Source organism: Culex quinquefasciatus, chromosome 3 (assembly GCF_015732765.1).
Source record: "Culex quinquefasciatus strain JHB chromosome 3, VPISU_Cqui_1.0_pri_paternal, whole genome shotgun sequence".
Taxonomy (NCBI): domain Eukaryota; kingdom Metazoa; phylum Arthropoda; class Insecta; order Diptera; family Culicidae; genus Culex; species Culex quinquefasciatus.
Genome location: NC_051863.1, coordinates 107,905,405 through 107,922,697, shown reverse-complemented (window position 1 = coordinate 107,922,697; position 17,293 = coordinate 107,905,405). Strand labels below are relative to the sequence as shown.

Here is a 17,293-nt window from a genome sequence, read left to right as displayed (position 1 = left end):
TTCTGAGTACGCCATCAAATCGGGCGTTTTACATAAAAGTCCCTTTGACACCAAATTTCTAACTCATCACCGTTTCAGGCTGCAAATTATTGAAAAACACCTCTTTTTTCGCATGTTCAAAAATGGAAGGGGTCGTACCGCCCCTCCGTCACGAGATATCAAAAAATGGACTTCGGATTCGTGATCAGGGACAAAAGTTACCCCTTAGGACAAAGTTTCACGCAAATCGAAGAGGGGTCGGGGCAACTGCTGTGTGAGTTGGCGGAGAATTACCCATTTTCATTTTATTTATTAAAAAATCAATCCGATTAACCTTTATTGAATGAGCCTGCTTTAAAACATTAACTAATGTAAACTGTGGTGTCTTTCACAATCATCTAAAATTTGAAATGTTTGCTTTATGATAACTTTTTTCTCATAATCAAATTTGAGCAATCAAATTTAAATCCTAAAAAAATCATTGGGAATTTTAAAATTCAATTTAACTGTTTTCTTTAGTCTGACATATGTTAAAATCAATAGATTGCGCAAAGACTACATTTTAACGTTGTTTCTGATTATTTAAACAATATTACTTTAAAAATAACTAAAGCTTTTTTGAGTTTAAGTAAATTGAGGATAAAAGATGACACAAGAAATATAAATTTAATTCGTTCTGCCTATTCACGATGCGGCCAATGCTGTCGAAAAATCATTTTTTTTTAATTCTAAAAATGTTAAAAAAAATATTTAAAAAATTCAAAAAAAACAAGCAAATAAAATTTACAGTTTGCTTTTTTTAATACACTCTCATAATAACAACGGGTCTTTTTGTAGTCTCTGTTGCAATTTTAGGTTCATTTCTAGGCATCCGAAAGTTATGTGTGGTGAGTCACCCAAAACTTCTTTTACACAAATGGACCGACGTTTTACTTCCCCATCCGATCAAAGGCTAGGAGGATAAGGCGGGAATCGAACCTGCGCCCCATAGCAACTAAGTGATCGGCAGCCGAAGCCGCTAACCACCGCGCCACGCTTTGCAGTTTGAGGTAAAAAAACACTATTTTTTGTTCATGATCAAGTTCACGATTCGATTATCCGAAGTCTCATACAAAGGCTATTGCTAATAATTTTCAAAGTTTTAAGTTATGAGGGCATTCAGGCTTTGTGTCCTAGTTCCACTTCAGCACAAGTTAGTCTAAAGATGTCTAAAAATGCCCAAATTCTGCAGCAAACATTGAAACCAAATCGGAACAGCCCATCGGGACCATCCATAAACCACGTGGACACTTTAGGGGGTATGGCGATTGTTCACGGTCCATACAAAAAAGATTTTTTTTGTATGGGCAATTGTCCACGAAGGGGGTGGGGTTGAGGTTTCCTAAAAAGTGTCCACGTGGTTTATGGACGGTCCCATCGTTCAGAAAAATAAAACCGTTAGATCCTTTCAATAAAAAAGAAAACAACCATGCGGCCCCATTTGCATATTACCGCCATCTGTTGCCACTTAATCGAACCAACAAAAACACTAGCGACATCTGTTGCAAATCATTATGAAACTGCATCGATGTGGCCGCCATCTGTGTGCTAAAATCTCAGACAAAACTTAACGAAAATCCGCGACACAAACCTTAAGCTTACACTAGCACCACGTGGTGGCATTTCAGCGCACCCAAATGAAATGAGTAATATTTAACCCACATTCTGGCCCTTTTCAGTTAATCGTGCACACCAGCTGTCACACGCACCGCATCGTAAACAAACAGAAAAACCGCGCGCGCGAGAACTTCGTCGCACCAAAAATTCGTGTCGTCACGTTCGGTTCCGGAAATTCGCACATACGACCAGACTATGGACCCCAACACCAGCGGCATGCTGTCCAATCCGGGCCAGTGGAAGCGGCCGGACGAAATTTTGCGCCTGCAACGGCTCAAGCAGAAGCAAAAGGCACTTCAGGCACGCATCCAGCGACCTTCTCTTGGAAGCGGGGGGACGACCGTGGCCAGTGCGGGGAGTGTGCCCGGTGGGGATCCGTTCGCTGGGAACCAGAAGCGGAAGAATCCGTTTTCAAAGTGAGTTGGGTTGAGGGTGTGTGTTTTTGGTTGAGTTTGGTAATTAATTGGGGTTTATTTCTTTTTTTAGAAATGAAGACAACGGTGCAAAGAAGCTAAAGCAGGTCAACGAACCGGATTTGGGTGGAGATGAGAGCATTTTTGAGTTGCTTAGTAAAACGACGGCCAAGGAGGTGCCGAACATCGAGGCCCCGCTGGCGAAACCCCTCGAGACTAGGTTTCGGATCGACCAGCAGCAGCAACTGTTTGTGGATCCGACGGCCGCGCCGGTTGTTCAGGAACCGGTCCAGATTCCATGCAAACATCTGCCCATCCACTGGAGCATCAAAAGTAGATTGCGACTCGTGTGCAAAACGGCAATCCCCGGCAATAACCTCCGAACAAACCAGGAAGCCAGCGGATTGACCTCGTTTGTTCGTTGCATCAACCTGAAAGATTCCTCCGCCGGTCTGGACATTTCGCCTGGAGCGAGATTTTACCAGAGCACACTGTACTGGCAGCATCCGCACCTCCCCTGGCTCACCCTCTTCCCCCGGAACTCCAAAAACAACCACGCCGCCGTCGTCCTCGGCGAACCGGAACGGGCCATCCTCGCAAAAGAGTGGGCCGTCAGCTTCCGGAACCTGTTCCAGCTGGTCCGCGCGCGCCAGTGTCCCTACTTTTACGTGTGCGCCAACAGCTTCACCGTGCTGTTCCGGGCGGCCGGAATCGGTGGCCGCGTCGAGACGCACGCCCTGCTGACGCCCACCTCCCGGGGAATGCGGGCCGCGCTCAAGCAGGAGGACATTGAGTTTACGATGCCGATGAAAAAGACGGCACAGGTGCAGGACGCTGGCGGTGGTAAGCAGGACTTGAACCGGTCCGGCGAGTCCGGAATCAGCGTCAACAATGGCAGCTTTTCGAACTCGTCCGAGGAGCAATCGACGGTAAGTGGGTCAATGTTGAGTTATTTTTTTTAAATTAAATGAGAAACGTGTGATTTGAACTGCGAGAACGGCATCTAACTCCATCGTGCCTCTAATGTTGCCATATCAGCCCTTTAAAACCAGGAAAAAATAGACTGCCCGTCTTACGGAACAGCGTTTCCCAACTTGGGACTTCATAGGTCAATACCTGGAACTGCATTTATCAGTACCATGGTGTGATATAGTCTTAATATTTTAAAGGCGCCTCTCAATTTCTCGGTAGTTACCGTCGGAAGGCAGCCGGAATTTCGTTGATTTTATTCCGTGCAGTTTTGTAACTGTTTTCCTTCACGTTTTTCTTCTCCAGAGTCAGGTGTCAAATGTTTATAGGTGAAAACACGGCACCTTGCGCAAGTTATCGCACATTGAGGTAACTCGATGACGCCCTGAACTCTTCTGTTTACCTATATAATCCACTGGCATTTCTGCAATGAGGCTTCAGATATGGCTGTGCTAGTGACGCTCTTAACAACCACCAGCGTTTTTTTTTTTGTTTTTTATTCATTTTCCGAAATATTTTCGCTGAGGTTACGGTTTCTTACAACTGTATTCACTTGTGGCTAGCTTGGAAGTGCGGTTCAAACGATGATTCCAATGGCCTACTGTTTTGTAAAAATGTTCGCTGCAAATCCCAGCACTCTCCATGAGTTTCTTATCTGGATCTCCAATTACGTAAAAATCAGTCCATTATTTAAGAAGAGGTCCATCATTGGGAGATTGTGAAGGTTGAGACGTCTTCCAGACGGTATTTATCTTCATTGTTAGTTTTTTAAGCATCAAATTCTCAGTAGAAAATGTGTAAATGTTAGTTTTGATTAGTAATATCGTTCATGTATTTTAAAATACATTATCGTTATCAGATCACAAATCATAAACCATGGATGTCATTAGAGCAATTCTTTACGAAATCCAATTTGTGCATTATTATTTTTTGTATTTTTTTGCTCAAACTTTCCATACAATTTTGGCAACAGCAATTCCCCACGAAAACAGCATGATTCGAAAAAAAAGTTCTCCGATCGGGCTCAAAAATTTCCTGGGGGTTCCTTGGCCGAAATAATTATACCTTATACCTTATTTTTTTGTTTGGCCTACGCCGTGTTAGGGTGGTCCTAAAAAGGCAATTGTCATTGATTTGCAAATACAGTGGACTCTCTGGCTGTCGATCTTCTCGATATCAATTTTGCTCCAGCTGTCAATAAATTTTTCAGTCCCTTCAAATAGATTGCTTTGATTTTCCGTTCTATAATTTGATAACTCCCGCTCTCGACGGTCCCTTCAATATCGACAACGAGAGAGTCTACTGTACCACATTTTTTCAAAAAATCATAATGAAAACTTTAAAGGCTCTTTTGAATGTCTCTGAAAATATTTTTATCCAATTCCTCGGAAAATTTTACATAATATATCAAAAAATTGGGAAGTTATGTTTTCAATATTCCGAGATACGATTTTTTGACAATAAAAACTGGGTTTTTCGACGCGTAAGCCGCTGTCACGAATGTCACGTTGGCAGCCTTGCGAGCGTGATCACCAATACAAGTAAGGACAAAAAAGTATAAATAAAGCAAGCGATCGTCAGTTCGCTCTCTTTCACTCGACTTCAACCAACAAACCAACTCGTCCTTTACGGAATCCGAAAGTCTTAGTAGGCTTAGAGCGTGGTATTGATTAAAAAGATATGCATAGACTGCCAAAGAAACAAGCAAACGCAAACAGTAGAGTACAGATTGAACGACAGCATGTCTCCACCAGAAACTGCACAGTTCAAGTGACATTAAATGTGGCGTTCGAGTTCTGCTGGCCGGGTTTCAAAGTCACAGTCTACTGCGATGGGTCGATTTTTGGGATCAGTCTTCCCAAAACGTGATACAGTTCATGGATTCCATGATTTACATCACGGAATATTTCAGCTGTAAATATTCCACCGGCACGTTACGAGTGCTTTACTTACTTGGAATGAACAACGAAGATCGTCTATTAGTTCGCTCTTTGGAAGAATATGCAGATGATCAATCCTAACATTAAGGATCGGATGACACCTACAATGTCAATAGGACTATTCCAGAATCTGGCGACGAAAGCAATACTTTCGTCATTCAAAGCATAAATTACAAAAAAACATGAGTGTGGAACAATTTATCGTGGTTGGCAGCAATCTGCTGGGTTTCCATTGATGGTAGCTGCCGCTCCATCAATCCGAGGCAAGGTGGCAAAAGCCGTTGGATTCAAATCCAACGGTGGGCATCGTGTTGCTTCTGTGTGTATAAAAGTGTACTGTCTTATCAATTTTGACAAAGAACTTTAAAAACGAAATCAGAGGCGCGGTCCCATTTAGATACTTGAAGTTCCCGTCCGTGTTAGGGAAGTGGTCTGCAACGCAACAATTGATGGATGCATGGAAGTTCCAACACTACAACCAACAAAAGCGAATGAAGTTCAAGGCTCAAATTTAAATAGTCGATATATTTGTAACTTTATTTCCTCTGCTTGCAGAACACCCAACTGTGCGACGAGGATGCCGGCAGTGAGGACGACGACGACATGGAGGAGGAAAAGTGGCTCGAAAGTCTCGGCGTGGAGGCGGAAGAGATCAAAAAGATCAACTACAACCAGGCCAAAAAGGTGCAGCACCGGGAGTGCGACGACGACTACAGTGACCAATCGACGGTGCTGATCGAGGGCGTCGAGTGTCAGGCGTTCTTCAACTTTTTGCTGAACGCGAAGAGCACAACGACCAAGGTGGGCCGGCTGGCGGGAGTTCCGCCGACCCTGTTGGCACCGGTGTCCTTCGTGGGAGCCACACTGCGAACGCTGACGACCCGCTCGAGCAAGATCCGGATGGAGGGACAGGACTATCACAGCACGGAACTGCAGGGAGTCATTCTGCCGCACGTGATGCCCTATCTGTGCGGGTTGCTGACGGAAATGAAGGACAACTTTAGCGCCACGATGGTCAGCGTACAGAACACGGCGGCCTTTTGTAAAGTTTCCCAGAAGCTGATCGACGACGCGGACAAGGAGAATGAGGCGACGGCTTCCGGGGATCAGGTGCTGTGGAAGGAGAACCTTTCCGACAGTGGACTGTCGGAGCTGATTCTGGAGACGATGTGTAGGGCGAGCAAAGATTCCGTGCATGATATGGAGCGAATGGTTTACAGTAAAGAGGCGGGCGGGTACACGTGGAGTTAGGAATAAAGTGATTTAGAAACCATTTCCTTTAGTTTTTTCGTTTTTATTACCCTTAAAAATATTAAAATATGGAACCTTACAGCAATGAGAAATACAATCCTAAGCGCCTCTCTAATGATCGATAATGATCAACTCGTCAATGGACCAGTCCTCGTACGAAGCGTCCGGCAGGTACCTCCGGATGATGATTGGAATTTTGCGCTGCTTCAGCTCCTTCATCGCGATCTGCAGCGGGTCCGTTTCGCCCTCCAGCTCCACCATAATCGGGGCGCACATCGCAATCTGCAGCGCGCGCGTTCCCAGCACCCGGGCCCGCTCGTATTTGGTCATGTACTTGGTGGTGATCCGCTTGGACTTGGGAACGCCGCCACCGGCCTGGCCCGGCGTAATCAGCTCGATGTTGTCCCCGTCCTCCTCCTGGTTGATCTCGTCGATGTTGTCGTCCTCCTCGACGTCATCGAACTCGTCCCCGCCGACACTGTAAAAGAGCACGGTTCCCGGACGCAAAAACGCGGTAAACAGGTTAGTTTTGGGAGGAAAGCTTAACGATGCGAAATACTCACTCGTCGTTATCGAAATCACCATCATCCATTGTGGGGAGGTTACTGGTTCGTTACGGTCAAGAAATCAACACAATTTAGTGAGGATTTCTAGGGGTTTTTGCCGGAAATTTGGAAAATATTCCGTGCGCGACACCAAGCTGTTGTTATTTCGGCAGCGTTCTCGCGAATTCACTTGTTTGACGTTTCTTTCTTCTTACCCGGCACTGAAAAGCTGAACTGAAGGCGTCCAATCGTCTGATGGGGCAGTATTGCCAGTATGTTGAAGTTGAGTTTAGCGAGGGGCGCGACAATAGAGTAATCTAGATGCGTATCTGGAGTTTTTTTACTTTCCTCACCTCGTTCCTCACCTTACTGAGGAAAGGCTATAAAATCACTTGAAAAATGAACTCTAGTTTTTTTTTTGAATAGGTCCTATAAACATATGAAAGACAATAGTTTATAGGTCCTTTTTAAAAAAACTCTATAGAACTTCTTAATTCGACCTCGTAGACCCACCTTCACGCATACTAATCGACTCAGAATAAAATTCTTAGCAAATGTCTGTGCGTGTGTATGTCTGTAAGTCCGTGCATCGAAAAATATGCACTCAATTATCTCCGGACTGGCTGAACCGAATTGGACTGTTCTGGTCTCATTCGATCCGTCATGGGGTCCCACAAGACCCTAGTTAATATTATGAAGTTTTGTAAAGTACTTCAAAAGTGATGCTAAAAAAACGATTTTAACAAAAGTCCGCAAGATCGTAAAAAGGGTGGTTTTTGTAAGGTAACCCGTCATGTTATACATTTTTAGAAAGGTATTTAAAATACCATTTTAATGTGTGTGTGTGTGTGTGTGTGTGTGTGTGTGTGTGTGTGTGTGTGTGTGTGTGTGTGTGTGTGTGTGTGTGTGTGTGTGTGTGTGTGTGTGTGTGTGTGTGTGTGTGTGTGTGTGTGTGTGTGTGTGTGTGTGTGTGTGTGTGTGTGTGTGTGTGTGTGTGTGTGTGTGTGTGTGTGTGTGTGTGTGTGTGTGTATGTGCAACCAACCAAACGGGACCACTTCTTACAAATTGAGTTGTTTCCATGTATTTTTAGATCTACATTCTATACATGCAAATAACTCGCATAGGCATTTGGAAGGTGTTAGCTCTGCCGAGCTCAGGTGACCCATTTCTACGCTGGCTAGCCAAGCGCGAGGTACTTCAGCTTTATCGACAAGCCCCGCCCCGAAGAACGTTTGCACCAATCGGGTTCAAACGTTATTTAGAACTTCCGAACCCTTGTCAAATGGACAAGGACCCAGCGCGTATATAGTTGATAGTAACAGTATTCCTAATTCCATTCATAGCGCACCAAGCCGTGATGGCCTAGTGGTTAGCATTTTTGCTTACCAATCCAAAGGACGGGGGATCGAACCCTGACTCGAGCGAGTTTGATTTTTCGTTCATGTTCAGAGTTTTAGATTTATAATTCCTATACTTTCTTGTTGGGCGCAGATGGGAATCGAACCCAGGAACATTCGCTTACAAAGCGAACACCGTGACCAGTCAGCCACGGCCGCTCCCGTATTTAAAAGACCATTTTAATGGTACTAAAACATCAAAGATCTGATAATCCTATCAAAAGTTATTAGCACTTATGTGTTATAGATCACATCTCAGATATTTCGATGAAAATGATGTCCGGGTCCACCATGTGGCACGTCGTTAGTTAGATAATTGAAATACCTTTCAAATAAGCCCAAAACATCGAAGATGTGATAACGCTATCAAAAGTTATGAGCACTTAAGTGTTGTTTATACACTTTTTTGGAGACGGATCTCACATATTCCGATGGAAACGATGTCTGGATCAATCATGCGACCTATCGTTGGATGCGTAATAAAAAGACCTATCCCTCGACTCCAAAAAAAATACGATCTGACAACCCAATCGAGTTATGAGTATATGAAGTTTTATGTAGAGAACATTTTTAGGTTAGACATTTTTATTTCCCAAAAAAACTTTATTAATGTGAGGAAGGCGTCAACCACCTTACGGTGGATTAAGTAACGTTTTTTTTAAGTAACGTTTTTGGCTTTAGTTGATGTTTTTCGGTGAGAAATGAAACACGGCCTACTTCTTGGTTTCGGACATCTTCAGACACAATTTTCGGTGACCAAAACTATCAAACATTAAAATATTCCAGAGTTCCCAAATGAACCGGTTAGGCTAGGTTCACCTATAAACTTGGTTCGGCTTAAGCCTCCCTTTGTGGTTCAATCTAGAGACCCTAAATAGGGAGACTGGTCTAAGCTTCCTAAATCGATCTGGCAACGTATGTTTTGAGCTTGGCAACACTGATAAGTTTTGCTGGGCGTAAAGGCAAATGCTCATTTGGATACGTCAAACTCGCGTCTGTTTGGGTACGTCAAATTCACTTCGTCCAGTTTCCCTATTTAGGATCTCTAGTTTAATCCTGGTTCAGTGAACCATGAACCATGGCTTAAGCCAGGCTTACTTACTTACTTTACTTACTTTATCAGCAACAGGTCTATCGACCCAACGCTGAACTAATCGAAGATTTTCAGGATGCTCGATCTTGGGCCGCTCGTCTCCTGTCGCCTACAATGTTGGCCGCTCTTGCATCTTCGTCGACTGCACACAGCCAACGCGTACGAGGCCTTCCACGAAGCCGACGACCCCGTCCAGGTTCGCTGCTGAATATCGTTTTAGCCGCCCGCTCGTCCGACATTCTGGCTACATGTCCAGCCCACTTCAGCCTGTCGTGCTTGATGACTTTTACGATATCAGCATGTTTGTAGTCTTGGTACAACTCGAAATTCATGCGCCTGCGCCACCGGTCTCCTACTTGCTTGCCGCCGAAGATAGAACGCAGGATTCTCCGCTCAAAGACCCCAAGTGCTCTCTGGTCAGCCTCCTTTAGCGTCCACGACTCGTGACCGTAAAGAGCTACAGGGAGTATCAAGGTCCTGTACAGCGTGATTTTCGTAGGCGTCATTTCCATAATACAAAAACATACGTTTTGATTTCCCTATTGCCAAAAATCTATGGTTCGGTAAATGTCCCTCGGGGGATCCTTCCAGAGGGCACCGGCCACTCCAGGTTGTGGCCACCACCATGGAAATGGCCACTTATATGTCCAGCATAAAAAACCATGAAAAAAATGGTATGGTTCGATAGTGCCTCATATCCTAGCTCATATCCGTTCGTCAATGCAGTCAGGGTGATTTCACTCAATTTAACCGGCTCACATCTCTCTTTTTAATTTCCCAATAAGTTTCCACCTGTCCGGGATCATCTTGAATCAGACGTTTACATTTTCAGTGCCGGGTACTTGATTGAAGCTTTGACATTTTCAGCAGAATTTGTAAACATCGTGGACAACCGACGACGTTGTTTTGTTGAGTCTTGCACATGTGCGATCGTCGAATTTAAATTTTCTCCGGTTTTTCAAGGATTTTGTTAAGATTCTGTTAATGTCGTAGCTTGATTACAGTGCAAAATATCCACACCCAGAATGGCCGACGACGGAAACTTTGCGGAAAAGCAGAAAACGCACAAGAAGCGGCATGCCGGTAAGTGCCTCGCCTACTTGGTTGATTGTCCCACCTAACCCAACATGATGTTCCGACCTGTTTTTCCGCAGGAGTTAAAGCGGACAAGAAAAAGGCCAAAAACAAGCCCACGGACAAGGGCAAGAATGTGAAGGCGTTCGCGATAACGAAGGCGCGCAGCGCGGAGAAGCGGTTCCGCCGGAAGGAGGACATTCTGACCAAGAAGCAGCACATTCCGCTGGTGGACAAAACGCCGGAGGAACCTCCGCCGGTGTTGATTGCGGTGGTGGGGCCGCCGAAGGTGGGCAAGTCCACGTTGATTAACAACTTGATTAAGAACTTCACGCGGACGAACGTTACGAGCGTGAATGGGCCGATTACGATAATTACGTCGAAGAAGCGGCGGATTACGTTGATCGAGTGTAACAACGATATCAACAGTATGATTGACGTGGCCAAGTGTGCCGATTTGGTGCTGCTGATGGTGGACGCCAGCTTTGGGTTTGAGATGGAGATTTTCGAGTTTTTGAACATTTGCCAGGTGCACGGAATGCCGAAGATTATGGGCGTGCTGACCCATTTGGACACGATCAAGAGCGCCAAGGCGGTTAAGATGCAGAAGAAGGTGTTGAAACATCGGTTTTGGACGGAGGTTTATGACGGGGCGAAGCTGTTTTACCTGTCGGGGTTGATCCACGGGGAATATCTGCGGAACGAGATTACGAACCTGGGTCGGTTCATTTCGGTGATGAAGTTCCGTCCGCTGAACTGGCGTGGTGCCCACAGTTACGTGCTGGCGGATCGCATGGAGGACATTACGAACTCGGAACAGGTTCGGCTGAATCCGAAGTGTGACCGGGACGTGGTTCTGTACGGGTACGTGCGCGGGGTTCCGTTGAAGAAGGAGAACATGGTGCATATTGCTGGGTTGGGCGATATGCGGATTGAGGAGTTGAACGGACTGCCGGATCCGTGTCCGCTGCCGTCGGGGGAGAAGAAGCGGAATTTGCTGGAGAAGGAGCGATTGTTGTACGCGCCGATGTCCGGAGTTGGTGGGATTGTGTACGATAAGGACGCGGTTTACATTGAGTTGCAGGGTTCGCACAGCCACAAGAGTAACGCGCAGAGCGAGCAGCAGGAGCTGGTCAAGTCCGTGATCGACAAGAAGGAAACGCTGGATGTGCAGATTGAGAACCAGGAGTTCCGGCTGTTTAGCGATGGCGATGTGATCAAGTCGGGCGAGTTCCAGGTTGAGGACGGACAGGAGGACAGCGAAGATGATGATGATGATGAAGACGGGGAACCGGATTCCGGCATGGAAGATTCAGAGGACGAGAGCAGCATGGTGCGAACGACTGCTCGCCGCGGTTGGAACCCGGATGATGAAGATCAGGTAAAAAGACTAACTAAACTTTGAGCGAATCCCTTACTCAAGCTTGTTTTTTCAACACAGGAGGAACAATCCGACGACGGCGACGGAAGTGACGCCGACGAGCTGAGCATCAAAAAGTCCTCCAGCGGGTTTCTCTCTTCGGATGACGAGGACGACGACTCCAATGAGGATGGCAACAACACAGCAGTGCAAAAGAGTTCCCTCGCGTGGAAGGAAGGTCTCGCGTCCAAGGCCCGCAGCGATTATCTGGAACGGCAGTCCTCGAACAAGAACCTAATGAAGCTGGTCTACGGCGCATTCAGCAAGTTTGCCAAGAAGAAGGAAGCAGCCGAGGAGGAGAACGAAGAAGAGGACGAGTTGCTCGGAGGTCTGTTCAAGAGCTTGGCGCAGAAGCAGGCGGACCTGCAGAAGAAGAAGACCATTCAGGACGTTGACGAAGGGTGCTTCTTCGAGGAGTACGGCGATGGAGTGCGGGATTGGACGGAGGAGGAGAACAAACGGTTGATTCGGAACTGCTTCGTTACGGGCAAGTGGAAGGCGTCGGAGGACGCGGAAGAGCTGCTGAAGCTGGACGACATGAGCGATGGCGATAGCGAGGTGTTTGGAGATTTTGAAGATTTGGAGACCGGTGAGAAGCACGAGGGAAAGGCGGAGGAGAAGGAAGAGGGTGAATCGAAAGAAGATGATAATTCTAAGAAGCGAAAGTTGTCACGGATTGAGGAGAAGAACATGTCTCGGACGGAGTTGATGGCCAAGAAAATGAAGTTGAAGGCCAAGTTTGATTCCGAATACGACAATCCGGAAAAGGACGATCAACACATCGAGGGAGACCACAAATACTACGAAAAGTTGAAGGCTGACGCGCTTCGACAGTCGGAGTTGAACAAGAAAGAGTTTTCCAACCTGGACGAGGACATTCGGCTGAACATCGAAGGTTACCGTGCGGGACTGTACGTTCGGATGAACTTCACCAACGTTCCGTACGAATTCGTTGAGCACTTTGATCCCGCCTTCCCGGTTCTAATCGGTGGCCTCAACATGGCCGAGGAGAACGTCGGATTCGTCAGCTGCAAGGTCAAGAAGCATCGATGGTACAAGAAGATCCTAAAAGCTGGAGATCCGCTCATCATCTCCCTCGGCTGGCGCCGCTTCCAAACCATCCCGATCTTTGCCAAGGTCGAGGACGACTTAAAGCACCGCTACCTCAAGTACACTCCCAACCACGTGACTTGCAGCATGACCTTCTGGGGACCAATCACGCCCCAAAACACCGGCGTGCTCGCCATCCAATCGATCGCGTACGACCCGCAAGAAACGAAACGCCTGGGCTTCCGAGTGGCCGCCACCGGCGCCGTCAGCGAAAGTGACAAATCCGCCCAGATCATGAAGAAGCTCAAACTGATCGGAACGCCGTACAAAATCTACAACAAAACCGCCTTCATCCAGGGAATGTTCAACTCCACCCTCGAAGTGGCCAAATTCGAAGGAGCCAAAATCAAAACCGTGTCCGGGATCCGGGGACAAATAAAAAAAGCCGTCCCCCCAGACGGTTCCTTCCGTGCCACCTTCGAAGACCGCATCGTCCTCTCCGACATCGTCTTCTGCCGGACCTGGTTCAAAGTCACCGTGCCCAACTTTTACGCCCCCGTCACGAACCTGCTCCTCCCCCCACAAAAGAAGGCCAAATGGGTCGGCATGAAAACGCTCGGCCAGCTCAAAAAGGACAAGGACATCCACTTCGAGGCCGTCCCCGACAGCTCGTACAAACCGATCGTACGCGAAGACCTCCAGTTCCGCCCGCTCGTCATCCCCAAAAACCTCCAGAAAGCGCTTCCCTACAAGGACAAACCCAAACACGCCCCCCAAAAGTCCAAGACCAAATCCCTGCAAGATGAACGGATCGCCGTGGTCCACTCGCCGCACGAGCAAAAGGTCGCCAAGATGATGAAGATGATCCGGACCAACTACGAGGCCGGGGAGGAGCGGCGCAAGGCGCAGGCCAAGCAAAAGTCAGAGAAATACAAGAAGCAAAAGACGAACGAGAACTTCCGCAAGTTGCAGCGCCAGAAGGAGCTCAAGAAGAAGGTGTTCAAGGCCATCAGCAAGATGGAGGCGAAACACCAGAGCAAGGCGGCCAAGGGAAATGATTAGAGGAAGTAGGTTTTTTTTTCGTAATACAGTTTCAGTGCCTGTCAAATGACTGGATTCTCATTTGTAAGTATCCGAAACTCCTTCAAATAGTTTTAAACTGTTTCTCAAGTATTTTAAGGGTTTCGTAATTTCCGAAGTTCCCTAAGGTCAGATTGTTGCTCGACAAATCAATCAAATCATCCACATTAACGACCCCCGGTTCTTTTGTGGTCTCTATTGCAAGTTTCTGCTCGAACCTAGGAGTCCGAAGGCTTGAATGGGGAGAGTACCCAAACCTCTTTCTACTACAAGGAACCTTCCACCCCAGTGTTTGAACTGACGACCTTCAGATTGCGATTCCAACCGCCGCCAGCGATTCCACCGGAGTAGGCTTGGTTTGGTGTGTTGTTTGTACTTATGGCATGGAGACGACTCCTACACCTGGAATGACTTATCGAACCCAGAATCATCCGCTTACAAAGCGGACAGCGTAACCATTCGGCCGCGCACTGCTAAATAAGTGGTGTTATCTTCTGATAGGATTGCCAGATCTTGGTCTTCAAAATGTAAATATTTAAAAAGATAAAATCTCAGATTCAAAATGTCTGAAACTCAAAAAATTTCGAAACTCCAAAAACATTTGATTAAAACAAAATTAATGTTCTAAAATCTTAAAATTCTTAAATTTTTAAATCCTATAACTCTTTTATTTTAAAATTCGGAAATTCTTGAATTGTTAATTTTTTTTTTTATTCTTCAATTCTATAATTGTTTAATTCTTTAATTTTTGAATTCAACAAACATAACATTTTTGCCACCGTCTTAAATTACAGAAAATTAGGTAATTTTGGAGCATTGTTGAGTCAGTTTAGGTTAGAGGTCTCAAATTTAAAAAAATGTGATTCGAATATCCGGAGTGAAATTTTGGCGAGGACTTTGGATAATCGAGTACGAACTATGATTTTGAAATCCCAAGATTTCAGAATTCTTAAAATATTTTATTTTTTATTTTTTAGAACTTTGAAATTTTGATTCTGAATTATAATTTCATATTTTTATTTTTAAATAATTATTTTTTTTTAATTTTTGGATTTCATTTTTCTGTTTCTTTTTCGTTTTAATTTTTTTGTTGAATTTTTGAGTTAAAGATTTTTTAAGTGTTTGAATTTTTAATTCTTTTTTTTTTCATTTAAATTTTTTTGAACTTTTAAGCTTCTGTATTTAGGATGTTTTAAATTCTTAATTTGTTATAGTTTGTGAAATTTGTAATTTTCGTTTTCGTTTTCGTTTTCGTTTTACGGAGCAAGGTGGGGGGCGCGGCCTCAAGTCAGTCCAAGTCCGGTTTCTTGTGGAAAAAAGGGTAGTGGCCGAACTAGTATTGCATACCAAATGAACACCACCGGAAGATATAGGGGATCGGGAGGGGGAAGGTGAAAGAAAATTAGTGTAGGTGTGAGTAGTAAGAATTTGGATGACTTGAGCAGTTACGTTAATCTAACTTTAAAACTGAATATAGGAAATCTGAAATTATGATTCAATCAAAAACTCAATCGAGATTTATACAAAGGGAACCTATGATGTATTTCAAATCTAAAGGTAATCAAATAAATTAACTGGAAAATGAAAGATGAAAACTAACTTGTCAGGGGCATTTTTTCTGGACCCCGTCCTGTCGCGTCCGTCAGTAGTCTTGTCGTACACTGCAACTAACTTTAATTTAACTAATCATTTATGTCCTAAATTCATTTCAGAAAAACTAACTAACTTGAAACAACAACCTCAACAAAACTGTCTGAAAGTAACTTGAATCTCAAATCCCCGAAATTTTAATTACAAAGCCAAACATTTCTTTGCCTATTTTAAAACCTGTCTTGCTGCTTCCAAAAACAATAAACATTAATGAAACGTTCATATTTTACAAGTTGAACGCTCGTTGTTAAGACGAATATTTCGTGCCTTCCATTTCATTAGGGCACACAAGCTCTGCAAACAAGAGTGTATCCCTATCATATATCTTATGTAATTTGAGTGAAAGAGACACAATCCTGTTCACACCTGTATGTCCTTTTGAAATGTTAGGCTCTATTTGATCGTCAAAACTCCAGTAGATCCTCGATTCGCAACAATGATCGATACAACCATAATCCGAAAACCGTTAGTTCAACAGATTAACGAATTTTGTCCGATATCATTTCATTATTGATTGATCGAGACTCTATGGATTTTTGACAATTCAGAATGGTTAGTATACCACTTCAATTGAAATCAGAAATTCTGATAGCATTACTAAACTGGCTTACACATAACTGAAGTCTGGAATTATTAAACAACCTAGAAAAAGTTACAAAAACTAACTATTCCTCCCCATTATCAAACAGTTTTAAACCTGTTTCTAACAGATTTTACGAACAAGAATATTGAGACTCGAATAAAAAATTTCAATATCTTGTAATTTTACATATTATAAAAGCTGTGATTTCTATCAACACAAGTATATAAATATAAAATAAATGTGTGATATATATCAACATCGGAAACCATCTTGGCAAATAGCCCTGAAACGACGGCAACGTGTGGTTCCATCTCCAGGGAAAAAAATGAAAAATGAATGTGAAATTTGTAATTTTAGAATTTTAATTCTTATTTTTTTTAATGATTTTGCCTTCCTCACATCAATGAGGAAAGGCTATAAAATCACTTGAAAATGAACTTCTTTATTTAACCTCGTAGACCCACCTTCCCGTATACCTATCGACTCAGAATCAAATTCTGAACAAATGTCTGTGCGTGTGTATGCAGTAAGTCCGTGCACCGAAAAATATGCACACGATTATCTCCGGACTGGCAGAACCGATTTTGACGGTTTTGGTCTAATTCGATCCGTCTTGGGGTCCCACAAGACCTTATATAATATTATGAAGTTTAGAAAAGTACTTCAAAAGTTATGCTAAAATAAACCATTTTAGCTAAACTTCGAACGATTGTAAAAAGGGTAGTTTTTGTAAGGAAACTCGTCATGCTTTTAGAAGGAGCGGCCGTGGCTGACTGGTTACGGTGTTCGCTTTGTAAGCGAATGGTTCTGGGTTCGATGCCCATCTGCTCCCAACGAGAAAGTTTAGAACACATAAATTTGAAATAATGAATATGAACGAAAAATCAAAGTCGCTCGAGGCGGGGTTCGATCCTCCGTCCTTTGGATTGGTAAGCAAAAATGCTAACCACTAGGCCATGACGACTTGGTGAGTGTGGACTGGAATTAGGAATACTGTTACAGAGAGCGAGTTGTGGCGCTATAACCACGGCAAAAAGTGTCCAGGGCATTCGTGGAAATACAATGTCCCATCCCAGAGGGTCATAGGGACGTGGCGTTACATCGTGCTGCCACCTGGTTTTTTTAAGCGCAAGAGTGGAAAAGTGCTGAGTCATCGTCTAAAAATAGACGGCGTCCTATCTCGCCCAGCAAA

The 17,293-nt window shown here is 44.5% G+C and overlaps 3 protein-coding genes across 3 annotated transcripts; 2 read left to right on the top strand and 1 right to left on the bottom strand.

Annotated features, from left to right (window-relative positions):
- Positions 1–1,711: 1,711 nt before the first annotated feature.
- On the top strand, positions 1,712–6,230 carry LOC6052584 (protein downstream neighbor of son homolog). The gene is made up of 3 exons (XM_038263739.1): positions 1,712–2,051; positions 2,122–2,977; positions 5,513–6,230. The coding sequence occupies exons 1-3, from the start codon at positions 1,831–1,833 to the stop codon at positions 6,206–6,208; spliced, it is 1,773 nt and encodes a 590-aa protein (XP_038119667.1). The 5' UTR covers positions 1,712–1,830; the 3' UTR covers positions 6,209–6,230.
- A 5-nt stretch (positions 6,231–6,235) lies between these two features.
- Positions 6,236–6,960, bottom strand: LOC6052583 (DNA-directed RNA polymerases I, II, and III subunit RPABC2). The gene is made up of 2 exons (XM_001868788.2): positions 6,772–6,960; positions 6,236–6,686 (listed from the first exon to the last, which is right to left on the bottom strand). The coding sequence occupies exons 1-2, from the start codon at positions 6,798–6,800 to the stop codon at positions 6,320–6,322; spliced, it is 396 nt and encodes a 131-aa protein (XP_001868823.2). The 5' UTR covers positions 6,801–6,960; the 3' UTR covers positions 6,236–6,319.
- Positions 6,961–10,124: 3,164 nt separating this feature from the next.
- Positions 10,125–13,896, top strand: LOC6050599 (ribosome biogenesis protein BMS1 homolog). Its single transcript, XM_038262986.1, has 3 exons — positions 10,125–10,327; positions 10,399–11,699; positions 11,760–13,896. Exons 1-3 carry the CDS (start codon positions 10,270–10,272, stop codon positions 13,848–13,850), a joined length of 3,450 nt encoding a protein of 1,149 aa, XP_038118914.1. The 5' UTR covers positions 10,125–10,269; the 3' UTR covers positions 13,851–13,896.
- The last annotated feature ends 3,397 nt before the right edge of the window (positions 13,897–17,293 follow it).

Excerpts from the sequence above, each read along its gene's own strand:
- LOC6052584 (XM_038263739.1), top strand. The coding sequence starts at position 1,831 with ATGGACCCCAACACCAGCGGCATGCTGTCCAATCCGGGCCAGTGGAAG. Across the intron at positions 2,052-2,121 it reads CGGAAGAATCCGTTTTCAAA|AAATGAAGACAACGGTGCAA; the intron begins GTGAGTTGGGTT and ends TTCTTTTTTTAG. Across the intron at positions 2,978-5,512 it reads CGTCCGAGGAGCAATCGACG|AACACCCAACTGTGCGACGA; the intron begins GTAAGTGGGTCA and ends CTCTGCTTGCAG.
- LOC6050599 (XM_038262986.1), top strand. The coding sequence starts at position 10,270 with ATGGCCGACGACGGAAACTTTGCGGAAAAGCAGAAAACGCACAAGAAG. Across the intron at positions 10,328-10,398 it reads GCACAAGAAGCGGCATGCCG|GAGTTAAAGCGGACAAGAAA; the intron begins GTAAGTGCCTCG and ends GTTTTTCCGCAG. Across the intron at positions 11,700-11,759 it reads ACCCGGATGATGAAGATCAG|GAGGAACAATCCGACGACGG; the intron begins GTAAAAAGACTA and ends TTTTCAACACAG.
- LOC6052583 (XM_001868788.2), bottom strand. The coding sequence starts at position 6,800 with ATGGATGATGGTGATTTCGATAACGACGA. Across the intron at positions 6,687-6,771 it reads GGTGATTTCGATAACGACGA|TGTCGGCGGGGACGAGTTCG; the intron begins GTGAGTATTTCG and ends GCTCTTTTACAG.